A 17,330-nucleotide genomic window follows, 5' to 3' on the forward strand; every position below is an offset into this window, starting at 1 on the left:
TCCTTTTCAGAGAAAGGGTGAAGAAATCCCTGCTATACTTTAATAAAGTTGGCATGTGATGCCATAGCAATGCCTGTGAAAATGCTTTGCATCTGTGTAATGATTTAAAAATGGCACAGCAGTGGCTGTGGTGTGCTGATGGCGATGAGGGCATTGTAACCACAGTGGTGGGCAGCTGGCCGGGCTGGAGGCTGGTTCATCTGTGGAATGCTTAGTGCCCACACGGACTTCCCTGTCCCTGCCTACCTGTTCCTGGCTGTCCACCAGCCTGCCTTCACATTAGCCCCGGCATTATATGCTAGAAAATGTGGGAGGTGCAAAGAGCTGATGGCATTTCCCCAGCCCTGGTGGGTTTTCTGTTATCTGTGGCTGATGCCATGGAATGTGGGGATTAAGAACCAGACAGACGCTGGTTCGAATCTCAGCTAAGCACTTCCTAACGGGGGCCTTCAGCAAGTTGCTTAATCTCTATGGACCTCAGGCTCCATATTTGTAAAATGAGGCCATGATCAAGTAGAGGCCAAGCATTTAACAAAGAGCCCAGAACATAACCGCATCAGGTGGTTGTATAATGTGTATTCTGCCTGGAATGTGGTCATTGACAACGTGGTGACTGACAGGTTATTGATGGCAGGGAGCTGGGGCCACTGTGCCCATTTCTGGGGATTTGCTGCAGAGGTCGGTTATGCTCCCTACAGAATAACCCAGCTTAGATTTAGGAGGGTCTATGGAATCATATGGCATGATTCAATTTTTTAAATTAATTTGTTTTTTAAAATTTTATTTTTTTCAGAGATGGGGTCTTGCTGTATCTCCCAGGCTGCAGTGTCGTAGAGCAGTTGTAGCTCACTGCGGCCTTGAATGCCCGGGCTTCCAGCAATCCTCCTACCTCAGCCTCCTGAATAGCTGGGACTACAGGCTCGTGCCACCATGCCTGGCTTCATGATTCTGTTTTATGTGACCAAACTGAGGCCGAGAAAGGAGTGGTACTTGCCTGAGGTCACAGGCAGGTTGTGTAAGGCTGGGCCTAGGATGAGGCAAGTGAGGCATCTAAGTGCAGCGTCTCAGGAGGTGCCCGCTGTGTGGTTGCACACTGTGGAGAATAAGAACCTTTGTTTTTGAGAGAGGGTCTAGCTGTGTCGCACAGGTTGGAGTGCAGTGGCGCGATCTGGGCTTACTGCAGCCTCAACCTCCTGGGCTCACGTGATCCTTGCACCTCAGCCCTCCCATATAACTGACTACAGGCACATGCCACTACGCTGGCTAATTTTTGTAATTTTTTTTGTAGAGAAGGGGTTTTGCCATGTTGCCCAGGCTGGTGTTGAACTCCTGGTCTCAAACTCCTGGGTCAACCTGCCTTGACCTCCCAAAGTGTTGGGATGACAGGTGTGAGCCACCGCACCTGGCAGTGAGCGCCTTCTTAAAGGCTCCTCGCTGGCCTCACCTGAGCCTAGTCCTGGGTGAGTCCCTGATCTAGGACTGGAACCCTGGTCTCCTGGCCCCATGAACTGTTCTGGACCCCTGCGAGGTACTTTCTAGAGTCTCACTGAGGCCCCCTATTCCTCTTTAAAAGGAGCCTCTGTGAAGTAGGTCACCCAGTGCTTTTTGTTCCACGTTTGTGTTCTCTAGCTGTTGTCTATGTCCTAGAGAAAGCCGGGCCCACTTGCCCACACCTCTCCCCACCTCCTGCCCCCTCCCCCTGCCAGCTGCGCCTCCATGTAAGTACTTTGAGCCCATTAACACCCCAAGGCATGTTGGTGGCCAGCTTTTGTCTTGATGACAAGCCCCAGCAAGTCTACAGGGACTGGTTGCTTTCATGTGGGCCCTCGGTGAAGCCTCCTTGGTCTCAGCAGGCCCTGTGTTGCGCCCACCAGGCCTCTGGGAGATTAGGGGGCTTCTGTGGCTCCAGATGGCTCAAAGCTTTTCCCTTCCTTTGTGTTGTCCCTAGCCCACCTGGCTTCCGTCCTCACTGGCCGTGGGGCTTGGGGGATTTTCAGTCTCTCCAAGGCTCTGGCATCTTCCAGAGTGGGCTAGTCTTGGAGTGTCCATCTGAGCCATTCTGTCTGTCACCACTGCTGGGCCTGCCTGCTGGGCCTTAGGTGACTTCTTGAGAGGTGGCCAAAGCTACTAATCCCTGGAAGGGGCTCCTAGGATTTCCCTGTGGCTGGCAGGACCCTGGGCCACCCACGTGGTGTGACATGAGGAGCCTGGAAAGCCAGCCCAACCTCCATCCTTAAGCCCCACATATAAACATACTATTTTTTTTTTTTTTTTAACTGCAGCTCTCAGAGCCTGCAATTCTACTGTTGTCAGATTGCCTTGTGCTCTCCTTGGCATCCTCTAAGAAGGCAAATACCTTTTCAGCTGGGTGCTTTTAAGCATTTGCTGTCAAGAAGCAAGCCCTGGCCAGCCTGGCCCTTTTCCAGTGTTCTGTGTGACCGTGGCCAAGTTGCTTCTCCTCTCTGGGTCTTGTCTTTGTAAGACCCTTTTCAGCTCTAGCACTTTGAGGCTCCAGCATGGTTTCTTACACCCTCCACACCTTTGCCGGTCACCTGTCTTCCTCCTCTGCAGGGTGGGGCACAGGGAAGGGCCTCGCAGCTGAGCTGGGTGGGGCCAGGGGCCAAAAGCCAGCATCATAGACACTTTTCCCACCAGCTGGGCATACCAGTCCTTCCTCTTCTTCTCAAGACAGGTGGGGAAACTGAGGTCTGGAGGGGGAAGGGCCAGGGTTGGAACCAGGACCCAGTTATCCTTATTGCCAGTGAGCGCTCCTCCTGCTGTTGGCTGCTACCTCTCTTGAGAGGGTCAGAAGACCCACTAGCATGAGGGTCAGGGACATGCTTTTTCCTTTCCCATGGAAGGCTCCTCCAGGCAGGGCTTGGGCGAGGCAGGCGAGGTGCCAGTGGTCCCCTGGGCACGGGGCAGAATCAGAGGAGGACATCCTCTTTCTGAGGTTAAGGAGGTAGGGGCTGGAGGCTTTGACAAGGGAGGTGGCAGGAAGGGGCGTGGAGGTTTCTAGGAACGTGGTTGGTGGCTCAGGGTGCTCTAGGGCCACCTCCCTCCCTTGCTTCTGCCTTCCTTTTCTCCTGGGGAGGGGACTGGGCCAACAGTAATGCCATTTTTCCTGGCCCTGGGATTAGGTGCAGCTGTGTTAAGGAGAGGACGTTCGAGAGGGCGTGGCGAAGTGAAGAGGAACCGCACGCCACTGCCTGGAGCTCCGGTGGGTCTGGGTCTGGTCATTCTCTCCCTGGCTCCTGTCCCCTCTGACCACTGTCCCTGGCCCCCTGCCCTGTCCAGTCCTTCCAGGTCCATCTGAGTGTGTGTGTGTGTGTGTGTGTGGTATGTGTGTGTGTCCCCAGGAGGGACCTGGGGGTACAGGCTGGCACTTGATCCTGGCACTGGCTCCTGCCTTCATGCCAGATCAGAAGCAGCTCCCGGAACTGCCCCAGGGAGAGGTCTAGGCTGACATGGCAGATTCCTGATGGAGGAGAAGGAGGAGGAGGCTGAGGGATGGGAAGGAAGGGCTCAGTTTCTCCTGTGGCTTCTCCAGACAGCTAGGCACGTCCACAAATCCACCTGAAGCCAGCAGGTCCAAGAGTTTAAAGATTTACTTCAGGGCCACGGGGGAAGCTGGAATGGTGAGATCCCAGGGCTCTCAGATGTTGTGTTTGTGGCTTTGGTCCTGTCTAGACTGTGAGAGCCATGGCTTGTCAAAGCCAGAGGGGCCCCTAGAGAATTTCCATGTTCTTAACTTGGCTTTTGATGGGTGCCAGTCACAACCACTCTGAATTTGTGTGTCTGGGAGAGAATCTGCTAATAGCCATCATTAGATTCTCAAAGGGTTCCATAATCCCCAGAAGGTCACAGACTTCTCCTCTAGTCCATACCCCTCACTGCAGTTGCAGAAACTGAGGCTCAGAGAAGGGAAGAGACTTGCCCAGAGACTCACAGGCAGCAATGGAGGCTGTGGTACCCCCCGCCTCTGTCTTCCTGCCAGCATTCTGCCTGACCTCACAGGCTGGGGGAGCTTGGCTCATTCAGGAAACAAAGACCTCTCATCCCCTGAGTGTTCAGGGCCTCGGGAAGGACTGGGAGGCTGTTGCGATTTCCAGGCCCGCATGGATTTTGGCTTCTGCATCCATGAGATGGAGGCCCCTGAGTCTGCCTGTGCCTTGGAATCTCTCAGGGTGTATCTGAGGCCTGGAGTCGGGCATGCGGGAGGGTGGGGGCTGGTTGTGACCCACATTTCCCAGCTCCTCTGCAGGGGAGGCAGATAGGGGAGAAGCTCAGGGTGTGATAAAATTGTTTTTACTTCACTGGGCATAAATGACAAATAAATGAAGTGAGGGTTGGGAAGTGCTTGGTAGAGCGCCTGGCACATGCCAGGCCGTGAGGCGAGGTGCTCACCATTGTCCTTTGCGGTGCCCTGCTAACTGAGATCTCCTGCTTCTGACCCTCGCTCCTGCCTCTTCCTTAGCATGAGGCCTCTGCCTGGTGCAGGAGGTGGCCCCCCTTTCTTTTTTTTTTTTTTTTTTTGAGATAGAGTTTCGCTCAGGCTAGAGTGCAATGGCGCCATCTCGGCTCACTGCAATCTCCACCTCCCGGGTTCAAGCGATTCTCCTGCCTCAGCCTCTGGAGTTGCTGGGATTACAGGCGTGTGCCACACACCTGGCTAATTTTGTATTTTTAGTTGAGATGGGGTTTCACCGTGTTAGCCAGGATGGTCTCGATCTCTGGACCTTGTGATCTACCTGCCTCAGCCTCCCAAACTGCTGGGATTACAGGCAGGGGCCGCCGCCCCGAGCTGCCATCCCCCTTTCTTATATTGGGGTGTCTGATGGGGGTGTGAGGACCCTCTGTCTGAAGTCCTGCCTTGCTGGGTCCCATGGTGCACCTCTCTGCAGTGCAGGCTTTCCCAGGAGGCTGAAGCTCAGCTAGAGAAGCTGGGTCAGCAGCCCTGGGCCTGGTCGCCTCCAGGAAGCCTCTCTCCTGGGCTGCAGACCTGGCTTGGGAGTGGTGTGGAAAGTAGGACTGCAGAGGGGTTACGAACAGAGGCTGTGGGGTGAGCTGGGAGGGGCATCCTAGCTCCACCTCTGCCCAGCTGTGTGACTTCGAGCGGTTTCTTACCCTCTCTGAGCCTCCATTTCCTTGTCTGTAAAATGCTCTTAGCAGTGACACATCTTTCAGGGTGTTAGGATTGAGCGTGGTGGAGCAGGGAAGGCTCCTGGCACAGCCCCAGATGTTCGCAGGAGCTTAATGTTGGCCGCCAGTAAGGGAGGTTATGATATGTGTTGGGATATGCTGCTTTGTTCCTTTTGAGTGTCTGCGATCTGAGCCTAAGAAAAAAATAGTTCTGGATGGATTTGACTCTGTCATAGGCAGATTTGGGGATAGGGTGGGCAGAGAGCCCCATTTTGGGAAGCTTTGTGGCCACTGCATAACATTCTGTGTGATGGACCTGACAGCCTTGGTGTGCGTGAAGAGCCTCAGTGGGACTGTCAGGACTGTCCCGTCCTTGGGAAGGGAGGGTGGCAGGTGACCTGCCGTGTTCCCCACACAGCCCCGCCCCCAGGCTGTCTGGTATGTTTGCTCGGTAAGCCGTTTCTTTCAGAGCTGGTACAAAGGTAAACTCGCAACTCAGGCCCTGTTGGAAGAAGGACACATTCTCGACAAGTGAGGTCTAAGTTCCTGAGGTTTTCTGTTGGGCCTTCCCTGCCAGGGAACCCAGAACAGATTCACAAGTTGAGAACCAGGGAGTGAACCAGTAGTGCTTAATGCTTTGTTTCCTTGTTGATTGATAGATGATCTGTGGGCTACTTCCAAGAAAGATCATTAGAGGCTGCTTGTGATATTAAAACACATATAAAATGGATGAAAACCAACACAGACAGAAAACTATTCAAAGGGAATGGAGAATGGGATGCGCAGGGCATCTGGCAAGTGTTAGCTGTCTTAGGTGATCACAGAGGGGCTGTGGAGATGGGGGATGAGGGGCCCAGGCTCTGGAGCCCAGCAGCTGTGTGCTGAAGTTCCCATTCACCCCCTTATTAGCTCTGTGGGCTGCAGCAAGTGACTGGCCTCTTTGGGCCTCAGTTTCTCATCCGTATAATGGGGGGAATCTGGGTCATGATGCTGTGGTAAGGTTGAAATAATGGCATGTAACGCAGACTTGGCATGTCTCATAAATGGAAGTTAATGTTATTAATGCATTTAGCTTGGAGATGCCGTGTAGCAGATTCACAGAGGGGAAGGTAATTGGCAAGGGCACAAGGCTCTTGAGTACCTGCTGTGGGTAGGAGACGGCTTGTGCCTTGGAAAGCTTTCAGTGAAGTTGGGAGCCTGCATTCTAGTTGCAAGAACAACTGATACCTGGTGTTGCATGGTGGGATGTGGAGCAGGGGAGCTCAACCAGCTCTTTAGAAATCCAGAGCAGGCTTGTTCACCTCCTTGCTGAGGCTGGCATTGGAGGAGGAGGGACAGGATTTTAATGGACAAGAAAATGGACCAAGGTAAATGAGAGTGGGGCACACCAGACGGCACAAGGCCAGGAGGTCCTTTCCTCTCTCTGGATCTCAGGGTCCCCAGGGGCTTACTGCAGGGTAGACTGTGCTCTCTGTGGCCCTGCGACTCTGAGCCAGACCTCCAACAGTCTCTTTCCCAGTGGTGGCGGTCCTGGACTCTGGGGTGACTGACAGGCGGCAGCTTGGCTCCTGGCCAGGCAGCACTGTGGGGGTGATGGGGGATGGGGCATGTAGCAGATTCCAGCAGAGGAAGGGATTTGCTTCTGGTCTTGGCCTCCCAGGGATGTAATCACGCTGGAGAAACTCCCGCACAGCTGGGAAGCAAATGTGGAGGATTTTCCTTGCTGAGCTGGATGTGGTGGGTGGGGCAGGCTGTGGTAGGGTGGCTGGTGGAGCTGGGAAGCTGTGGGGTGTGGCTGGGTGGGGGTGATGATGTGACTGTGCTGGGGGTGTGACTGGCTGGGAGGGGCTGGATCAGCTATGGGGAGTGGCCCTGGGTGCATGTGGGGCTACCTGTTCCCCAGGCCTGCAGCCACTGCTACGCCCTCCCCTGCTCAGGTCCCTGCCCAAGTCCAGGTACCCATTCACATCCTTCTGAGGCTGCTGGCAGAGCTCTTTCTGCATTGACCTCCTCTCAGCACCCACCCCATGTGCACGTGGTCCAGATGCCTGTGATGATGCCATTTGAGCCTGTCGTGTGCATGTGAGTGTGGGGTGTGTGTTGGGGGGGCGGGGAGGGGTGTGTGGTCCGCAGAGGGCATTGTCAAGAGTGACCCAGGCTGGAAATAAAATGTGGGCTGGGTGAGCATTCAGGGCCGTGGGCACCTTCCCCCATTCACTGCAGCCATGTCGTACCAGAGACATAAAACCTTGGGTTCCAGAGACCTCTAGAAATCCTTGTGGGAAGGTCATGGTCGCCACTGCATTTTCAGTGCCTAGTGGCATGCTTGGCACCTAGTGGTGCTCAGTAAATACAGGATGAGGAAACAGGTCGTTTGCTTGTTCCGCACTCCCAGAAAGATCTTGAACCTCCTTCCTGGATCCCATTCTCTTGCTCTTTCCCTCTGGCGTCAGCCTGGCCTCCCTTCCTCTCTCTTTCTCAATTCACCACTAATTTGATATGTGGCCTTGGGCCAGTTCCTTCCTGAGCCTCACTTTCCAAATCTGTTACTGAGTAATCATTTTATTAGCTTATATTACCATGTGCCAGGCACTGAGCTCAGTGTTTTACATGCCTCATCTCTCTTTGTCTTGGCAGCTGCCCTGCAAGATAGATAAGTAGTATAAACCCCACTTTAGAGTTAGTGAAAGTGAGGTTCAGAGAGGTTGAGAGATTTGCTCAAAGGTCATGAGGCTGGTAAATAATGGAGCCAACATTCAAGCCCCAGCTGGGTGCAGTGGCTCCCAGCTGGGGCTTGAATTACCTGTAATCCCAGCACTTTGGGAAGCCGAGGCAGGAGGATTGCTTGAGACCAGGAGTTCAAGACCAGCCTAGGCAACATAGGGATACCTTGTCTGTATTAAAAAATTAGCTGGGCATTGTGGCACACGCCTGTAGTCCTAGCTGCTTGGGAGACTGAGGTAGGAGGATCACTTGAGCATACAAAGTCGAGGCTGCAGTAAGTGTGATTGTGCCCCTGCACTCCAGCTTGGGCAACAAAGAAAGACACTGTCTCAAAAAATGAAAATATGCTGGGCACAGTGGCTCACATCTATAATCCCAGGACTTTGGGAGGCCGAGGCAGGTGGAACACCTGAGCTCAGGAGTTCGAGACCAGCGTGGGCAACATGGTGAAACCCCGTCTCTACTAAAAATACAAAAATTAGCTGGGCATGGTGGCGGGCGCCTGTAACCCCCACTACTCAGGAGGCTGCGGCTCGAAAATCGCTCAAAGCTTGAGCCCAGGAGGGGAAGGCTGGAGTGAGCCTGGGCAACAGAGCAAGACTTAAAAAAAGAAAGAAAAGATTCAAAGATTCAAGCTCAGGCAGGCTAGCTCCAGTCTGGGCCTTTAACTGTTATGCTAGCTGTCGTCACTAGAGTGAAATAGAAGGGTGTACACAGCCCTTCTAAGGAGGCCTGCTGGTGCACAGTAGGCACTGTGTACATGTGAGTTGGGTTACTGGGCACAATTCACCATGAAAGGCATGGCTTGCCCAGTCTCCGTACCTGCTCTTACGGAGCCCTTGGTCTCATTCCTGGAGCCCACCCATTCATCACAGGCCCAAGCTGGACCCCCTTCCCTGGTCCCAGTCTCTGGACAGCTTGCTTCTGTAAGAAGGCCCTTGTACCTCTGCCCCTGTTCTCTTATGGGTCCGGGGCAGCATTTTCAGGTGGTGATGTTAGATAGAGTGACTTCAACTCCAGAGCAGTGGCCACGGTTACCGTGGTATTTCCCGAAAGTGCAGCGTTGCCATGGCGTCTCCATGACGACCAGAGCATCTCATTCATTATCCTCAGCACCTTGGCAGGGAAAGCTGGGATTAGGACTAGGGGAGTGTAGTGGGAGCCTGGCTGAGGGCTGTGGGCCACTGGCCTTTGTGGCTGAGGTTCCCCTCATGCCCCTGCCTACCCCAAGCCAAGGTTCCTCTGTAGGCTCTGGAGTTATCTCCCACCCATGGGGTCTGGGTTCACATTTCGGCTCTGCCACTGAACAGTTGTGTGATGTTGGGCAAGTGACTTAACCTCTCTGAGCCTTATTTTACTCAACTGTAAATGTGGATATCAATATTAGTTGTAAGGATTACATGAAATGAGGTATAAAAAGTACTGGCTGGGCGTGGTGGCTCACACCTGTAACCCTAGCACTTTGGGAAGCCGAGGTGGGTGGATCATCTGAGGTCAGGAGTTCAAGACCAGCCTGGCCAACATGGCAAAACTGCATATCTACAAAAATTAGCTGGGCATGATGGTGGGTGCCTGTAATCCCAGCTACTTGGGAGGCTGAGGTGGGAAAATTGCTTGAACCTGGGAGGTAGAGGTTGCAGTGAGCCAAGATAGTGCCATTGCACTCCAGCCTGGGTGACAGAGTGAGACTCCATCTCAAAAAAAAAAAAAAAGAAAAGTGCTTAGCACAGTGCCAGGCTCATAGTATGGCAGTATTCATAATGATGATAATTATAATGTTGTTGGTGTTATTTTTATTGTAGAAACCCTTAGGTTTCAGGGAGGAATGAAAGACCAAACTCAAAGTCAGGAAGGAAACCCATTTGAGTTAAGATTTGGTGGTTTCCATGTGACTGTGGCAAGTCACTTCACCTTGAAGTCTTTGTCTCCTTATCTGTAAATTGGAAATAATAACAGCTGCTCATTCATTCATATCCTGAGTATTCAATAAGGACCTGACCCTGGGAAAAGTGGGAGCTTCCACGATGAATGAGACTTGGTTCCTGCCCTTGAGTGGCACCCGGGCATCGGGGGAGGAGGAAGAAAGGACACTGTTTTGTGCTGAGGGCTGTGTGTGCCAGGTGCCGGTGAGGGCCTGTGCAGAGGTCAGTAAGCCCTGGTCCTGCCCCACAGATCTGCAGGCTACAGGAGGTAGAGCCATGTGCAGGAATGCCCCCAGTTTACTCTGCACAGACCACATGCTCAGGTGCACCCAGGGGCTGGGCAGGAAGCCAAATGAAGTAAAGAGGTTGGCTGTGAGACTGTACATAGAGATGCTGATGGTGTTAACTGCAGGATACGCGGCCCATTTGAGGCTGGCACTCTAAGTGCCTCGGCTGGTGGTGGCGGGTGAGGATGTGTGCCCAGTGTCACCAGAACTTGCCCTCTTCAGAGACAAGTTAGAAGTTCTGACTTTTATGTAAAATCTCCTGATTTAAAAATGTTGCTAACGAATCCCAAATTAAAGAAAAATACTGTGCAAGCCAAAGAGCACAGGCTGCGTTTTGTTTGGGCTCCAGGGTCCTGGTTTTCAGCCTCTGCACCGTGGAGTGGGGATGAGGCGGGAGCCTGAGGAATGAGACTTAGGAGTGGGAGAGGGGGCAGTGGTTGGTGATGACTTCAGAGGGGTCATGACTTTGGAACCGGGATCTTGAAAGATGAGTAAGTGTCCCAAGGGGTCCGGGGAGGCATTCCAGGCAATGGGAATTTCATCAGCAAAAGCCTCAATGCTTCCCCGAGATTGGTGACTGGCTGGGTGAGGCTGGAATTTAGGGGAAACTGCTGGTGATGTCTGCAAGGCCCAGCAGGCCCAGGGTGGTGGGGGTCATTGAGGCCTCAGCCCCAGCTATCCTTGAGGCCTTGGTGGCTGCAGGGGGATTAGAAGCCCCTTGAGCCACGGGAGTTCTGGAGTGCAGGCGGATGAGGAGGGCCGTGGGTGGAGGGTGGCAGCCTCTGAGTGGATTGCAGAGGGGCTGTGCTGGAAGCCCCCTTTGCCAGCCGGCTGAGTGGCCGGCGCTTTGCTACAAAGCAACTGGCTTCCCCCCACTCACCCCCACCCCAGGGTATTTGGCCTTCTGTGAGGACAGGGGCTACCTTGCTCTCCCTCTGCTCTGGGTTTTGCCATGGCCTTATCTTTAGCTTCTTGGCTTCTATCCAGGCAGCCAGCCAGCTCCCAGTAAGGGCCACAGCCTCCAAAGGTAGGGCTGCTTTTCAGGCATGCTGTGAGAGAGGACGGCAGCCCTGGCTGCCTGGCCCTCTGTGTAGTAAGTGTGTCTGGTGCCTGCCTGCCTGCCTCAGCCCTTGCTCTCCCTCTGTGAAATGAGCTGCCCTCCCCTGCCTGAGTCCTGGGGCTGTCAGACTCTCAAGAGAGGGATGAGCTTGAAAGTGCTTCGTGAGCTAAGCTGTGATCCACATCGTGAGGGATTGTCGTAAGTATGTTAAATAAGCAACAGGGGTGCGTGATAACCGCAGCTGTGTGCCAGGCGTGGTTCTGAGCATCTTATGTATCAACTCATTTAATGTTCACAACCTTGGGTACATTAAAGTAGGTAGAATTTCCATTTTACATGCTAGGAAACTGAGGCACTGAGAAGTTAAACAACTTGCCCAAGATTACACAGCTACTAAGTGGTGGAGCTTAGTTTTGAATCGAAGCCACTTGGCTCCAGTCTGCACGTGTAACCAGTAGGGTCCATTAATCTAGGACTTTAGGTCTGTGGATGGGTGGCAGGGAGGCTCTGAACTCCTTGAAATTATTATGATATATATTTTTTTGAGACGGAGTCTCGCTCTATTGCCCAGGCTGGAGTACGGTGACGTGATCTCGCCTTACTGCAGCCTCTGCCTCCCGGGTTCAAGTGATTCTCTTGCCTCAGCCTCCCGAGTAGCTGGAATTACAGGTGCCTGCCACCATGCCTAGCTAATTTTTGTATTTTTAGTGGAGATGGGGTTTCACCATGTTGGTCAGGCTGGTCTTGAACTCCTGACCTTAAGTGATCTGCCCACCTCAGCCTCCCAAAGTGCTGGGATGACAGGCGTGAGCCACCACACCATTATGACGTTTTCTAGCGTGTGTGTGTGTGTATGTATATATATATGGCTTTATTGTTTAGACTTTTAGTTTTACATTCACAGCAAAATTGAAAGGAAAATACAGAGATTTCCCATAAGCCTTCTTCCCCTGCACACACACACAGCTTCCCCCATTATCAATGTCCCCCACCACAGTGGTACTTTTTTTTTTTTTTTTTTTGAGATGGGGTCTCGCTCTGTCGCTCAGGCTGGAATGCAGTGGCACAATTATGGCCACTGTAGCCTTGACCTCATGGGCCTAAGTGGTCCTCCTGCCTCAGCCTCCTGAGTAGCTGGGTCTACAGGCACATGCCCTGACAACTGGCTCATTTTTTTTTTTTTTGTAGAGATGGGGGTCTTGCTATATTGCCCAGGCTGGTCTTGAACTCCTGGCCTTAAGTGATCCTCCTGCCTCGACCTCCCAGGGTCAGGGGACTACAGGTGTGAGCCACTGTGCCCAACCCAGAGTGGTAAATTTGTTACAACAGATGACCCTGCATTGACACATCATTATCACCCAGAGTCCACAGTTTACTTTCGGGTTCACCTCTGGTAGTATGCGTTCTGTGGGTTTGGACAAATGTATAATGACATGTATCCACCATCGTCGTCTCATACACAGTAGTTTCACTGCCAAAAAAATTCTCTTTGCTCCGCTGATTCATACTCTCAACCCCCAACCTCTGGCAACCGTGTGCATTTTTTTAATGTGCATATTTTTTATGTCTAAAAAATGTCAGATTCCCACAGGGGTTCGTGGCTCCCACATTCCTGAGACTCTGAGCTGCATCATTCACACTCTGAAAGGTTGTTAATCTGATAGAGGGTCACTGACCACAGCACTCAAGCCTTCGAGGAGTGGCTGGTGGCTGCTCTCCTCCGCTTCCGTGGGATTGGGTGGCCAACGTGGGCAGGGCGCCATCAGGGCATCCCCACCTCCTATCCGCTGTGCTTCTGTCCTGGCCCTAGGCCAAGGGGTGGGGCTGGGCTGCGGCCACAGGTTGCCCTTATCAGTGGTAAATTGGACACCTGGGTACCCTGAGTGTAAACAGGACCAGTCACCCCAGCTTTCCTGGCTCTGCTCAGGACACCTGCTCCTTCTTGCCCTGCTCTCAGCTAGAATTGCAGGGAGTCCCTGGAAAGTGCCACACATGCTCTTATCTCCAAGCTGTGGTATGTGCCATTTCCTCTGTCTACCCCTGCCCAACCCTTACTTTTTGTTCTGGTCAGCTTAGGTACCCTTCCTCCAGGAAGCCTTCCTTGTACCCTCCTTCCCCCTGCCAGAAGAGTTAAGGACCCCTGAGTTCTCCCAAACACCCCTCCCATCCCCGTCTGTCACACTTATCCCCCTGCATTGCAAATGCCTATTTTCTTGGCTGCCTCTGGTTCCTCAGGGTACTGGCACTGAAATGTAGAATATCAGAGGTGAAGGAGCCCCCAGAGATCACCTGCCCCAACCCTCTTCTAACATGCAGGAAGCCCAGAGGGAGCCACACAGTGCATCATGGCAGAGCTGAGACCACACCTGTTGTCCCAGTCACCTCCTCATTTCACAGACAAAAAGCGGAAATAAAAATCACCCAGAGATAATCACTGTTAATGTTTCTTTTTTTTGCATTTAGCACCAGTTTCTAGCCTATGCACAAAAATATTTAACAAAATTATGACCACACGTACAAACTGTTTTATAAATGTTTTTGACTTTGACAATACGTATGGTAATTATATTTCTATGTCAGTACATGTCCTTCTTCAACATATTGTAAATGGTTGCCTAGGATTTCATATGTTTTGTACTATAATTTCTTTTTTTTTTTAGATGGAGTCTCGCTCTGTCGCCCAGGCTAGAGTGCAGTGACGTGATCTCGGCTCACTGCACCCTCCGCCTCCCAGGTTCAAGTGATTCCCCTGCCTCAGCCTCCTGGGTAGCTGGGACTACAGGTGTGTGTCACCACGCCCGACTAATTTTTGTATTTTTAGTAGAGATGAGATTTCACCATGTTGCCCAGGCTGGTCTTGAACTCCTGACCTCAAGTGATCCGCCCACCTCGGCCTCCCAAAGTTCTGGGATTACAGGCATGAGCTACCACGCCCGACCCTTGTGTTATAATTCCTAAATACAATCTCCCATTGTTTGGGATTTGCTGTTATAAGCAGCACTAGGATTTGTGTTCTTGTGGAAAAATCTTTACACACTTCTGCAGTAATACCTCTAGGATAAATTCCTGGAAGTGCAGCTGTCGGGTCTGGAGCATGCTGTACCCATGCTGAGCACATCATATAGTCTTGGGGCTGGAAGGGATTTCAAAGATCTTTACCCTCTAGGCTGGGCCCAAGCCTTGAATTCCCCCCTGGCCTCTTTAGCCCTGGCTCTTACACCTTCCATCTAGACCTGGGCAACTCTCCTTCTAGCTTTGAGCTGCTGTGACTGATAGTTGCTCCTTGGGGGCCAGGCATGGTGGTTCATGCCTATAATCCCAGCACTTTGGGAGGCCAAGGCGGACGAATCACCTGAGGTCAGGAGTTCAAGGCCAGCCTGATTAACATGGAGAAACCCCGTCTCTACGGGCGTGGTGGCTCATGCCTGTAATCCCAGCTACCCAGGAGGCTGAGCAGGAGAATCACTTAAACTGGGGAGGTGGAGGTGGCAGCGAGCTGAGATTGCACCATTGTCTAGCCTGGGCAACAAGAGTGAAACTCTGCCTCAAAAAAAAAAAAAAGAAAGAAAAAAAGAAAGTTACTCCTTGGGTTGCTGGGAAATCTCACTTCTTGTGACTTCATTACTATTTAAGGGAGACTGGAAGACTGTGTTTGGGGTTGCTGTTTGGGATGAGAGAATTGGGGCCTTTGTGGCGTGTATGTGCGTCTTCATTAACTCCAGTGAGATGAGTACAGGAGGCGTGGCCTGGGTGCGGGGGGTTCAGGCTGAGGGGGAGGCTGGAACCCAGAGTTATGGCTGCCTGGGTGGACAGAAGGTCCAGGGCAGGGGAGGCCGGCCCTCTGCATCCTGTGGTGGCAGTATGGCGATCCTCAGGAAGGCCGTTTGGTCATCTGTTGTCCTGGGCTGCTGTGTGCACCTGTGGGTACGTACCCCGAGGATGAGAGATACCTGGTTGCATTACGGGCAAATATGACAGCTGCCATGTTTCTTGTGCCAAGCTCCTCAGACACATTTACTTAACGCTCAGCTACAGCCATGAGCTGCAGGGGTGCTGGTGTTACAGATTAGCTCACTGATGCTTGAAAGGTATAATGGTCACCTGAGGCCTTCTCACACAGCTAAGGCACACATGCCCCACAGCCTGCTAATGAATCCTGGCTTGGCTTCATTCTGAGTCTTCATTCCTTGGATGGAGACTCAGTCTTTTCATCTATCAGATGGGGCTGCTGGGCTCATCCAAAGAGAGCAACGGGTTAGGAAGGGAATGGAATATGGTGAGGATGTGGTATTCAGTCGTGATTTAGAATTCTACCTGTAGTTCCCAGGCTCTGCAAATGTTTATCATCTCTCCCCATCCGTCTTGCTTCTGGATTTTTCTTGGCCTAGTCTTGGACTCTGATAATGATCAAAAATAGCAACTCCCATTTGTAGATACCATATGCTAGGTACTGCTTTAAGTCGTTTACAAACGTTGTTGGACTTAATCCTCCAACCCCTCATGAGATGGGTTCATATTATTTATTGTCTGCCCCATTTTACAAGTAGGGAAACGGGGCTCAGAGATATTAAAGAGCTTGCTCCAAATCATGCAGCCTTGGTTCGGCAGCTGTACTTGCATTTGGGCACTCCTAGGTCAGTTCCTGTGTGTCCACAGTTAGCTGAACCCTGAAGCCCACACTCTGACGCTCCTGTTCTCTCCACTCTCCACAGCCTTAGCCCCGTGGGCCCCACGGAGTGAGCGGCATGCGGCACCCCTGCGCCTGCCCAGTGTCCTCTGGCCTGCTGCCCTGCACCCCCAGAAGGCCCTGACGCCCTGGGGCACTTCTGCTCTGCACAGGACCACGCGGGGGTTTGCCATGGTGACATAAAGGGGCGCGGAGGAAGGAAGGAGTGTGACCAGCCTGTGGACTGCGCCCCTGGCTGGGAGGAAGGACTGGGGGCCCAGATCCTCCACTCCCAGTGCCCCACAAGGGCCTCGCTTCCTAAGTCTCTGTGAATTTGTTGGTCAGTGGACGATTCTCGTGTCTCCTCCTGTGTGGGGCCTTGGGGTAGCCAGGGCAGGCTGGGCCTCCGGTGGCCAAGGTCTCGGAGGCCAGGATGCCTGCCCTGGCATGCCTCCGGAGGCTGTGTCGGCACGTGTCCCCGCAGGCTGTCCTTTTCCTGCTGTTCATCTTCTGCCTGTTCAGCGTTTTCGTCTCGGCCTACTACCTATATGGCTGGAAGCGAGGCCTGGAGCCCTCGGCGGATGCCCCCGAGCCTGACTGCGGGGACCTGCCGCCGGTGGCCCCCAGTCGCCTGCTGCCACTCAAGCCTGTGCAGGCAGCCACCCCTTCCCGCACAGACCCGTTGGTGCTGGTCTTTGTGGAGAGCCTCTACTCGCAACTGGGCCAGGAGGTGGTGGCCATCCTGGAGTCCAGCCGCTTCAAATACCGCACAGAGATTGCGCCGGGCAAGGGTGACATGCCCACGCTCACTGACAAGGGCCGTGGCCGCTTCGCCCTCATCATCTATGAGAACATCCTCAAGTATGTCAACCTGGACGCCTGGAACCGGGAGCTGCTGGACAAGTACTGTGTGGCCTACGGCGTGGGCATCATTGGCTTCTTCAAGGTACACAAGAAGCAGGGTCCCTGAGCAGTTCAGAGCCCCCTCTCCAGCTCAGTGCCTGAATTCTTACCTGTGAAATGGGTGTAATGGTAGCACCCGCCTCCTGGGGTTGTTGGGAGGGTTAAATGAGTGAGTATATGTAAAGCACTGGGAGCATGCGGTGCCCACTGCCTGCCAAGTGCTTTGTAAGTATTAGGGGAGCGTGCCAGGGGGATCGCCTGCTGTGCATGGGGTCCATCACACTGCAGGTGCTTGCCTAAAGGAGGCCACAGAGATAAGTGTGAAGTCGGAGGAGCATGCTCTGCTAGGTGCCCCAAAACCTGTCAAGGCAATCTCCCCTATGGAGGGCGTGTGTACCCATTTTTTCAGATGAGCAAACCAAGGCTCCGGGGGTTAAGTTACTTATGTAAGGTTTTGCAGCCTGTAAGTGGAGAAGCCGAGATTTGAACCTAGACATAGACAGTTTGGGCTCTCTATCCCATGCTCTTTCCTCTTGGTGGTGGTGGAGTATGGCGTTAATATACCTCCTGACCCAGAGCCATTTTGCATGAGGCGAAAGAGGAGAATGGAATCCCACTGGCAGATG

At 52.9% G+C, this 17,330-nt stretch overlaps 1 protein-coding gene across 11 annotated transcripts in view; it reads left to right on the top strand.

The window, feature by feature from the left end:
- The window catches only part of NDST1 (N-deacetylase and N-sulfotransferase 1), a 72,758-nt gene that overhangs the window by 19,468 nt on the left and 35,960 nt on the right, over positions 1 to 17,330 (top strand). For 5 of the 11 annotated variants that reach the window (XM_063665598.1, XM_054487763.2, XM_063665602.1 and 2 more), the window contains exons 2-3: positions 3,141 to 3,220; positions 15,848 to 16,747. In XM_063665598.1, the coding sequence (XP_063521668.1) occupies positions 16,235 to 16,747 (513 nt within the window). In that variant the 5' untranslated portion in view covers positions 3,141 to 3,220; positions 15,848 to 16,234. Of the gene's footprint in view, positions 1 to 3,140; positions 3,221 to 13,795; positions 13,918 to 15,847; positions 16,748 to 17,330 lie in introns of all 11 variants that reach the window. The other 6 variants (XM_054487761.2, XM_054487760.2, XM_063665600.1 and 3 more) reach the window with 2 other exon arrangements.

Source organism: Pongo pygmaeus, chromosome 4 (assembly GCF_028885625.2).
Source record: "Pongo pygmaeus isolate AG05252 chromosome 4, NHGRI_mPonPyg2-v2.0_pri, whole genome shotgun sequence".
Classification (NCBI taxonomy): domain Eukaryota; kingdom Metazoa; phylum Chordata; class Mammalia; order Primates; family Hominidae; genus Pongo; species Pongo pygmaeus.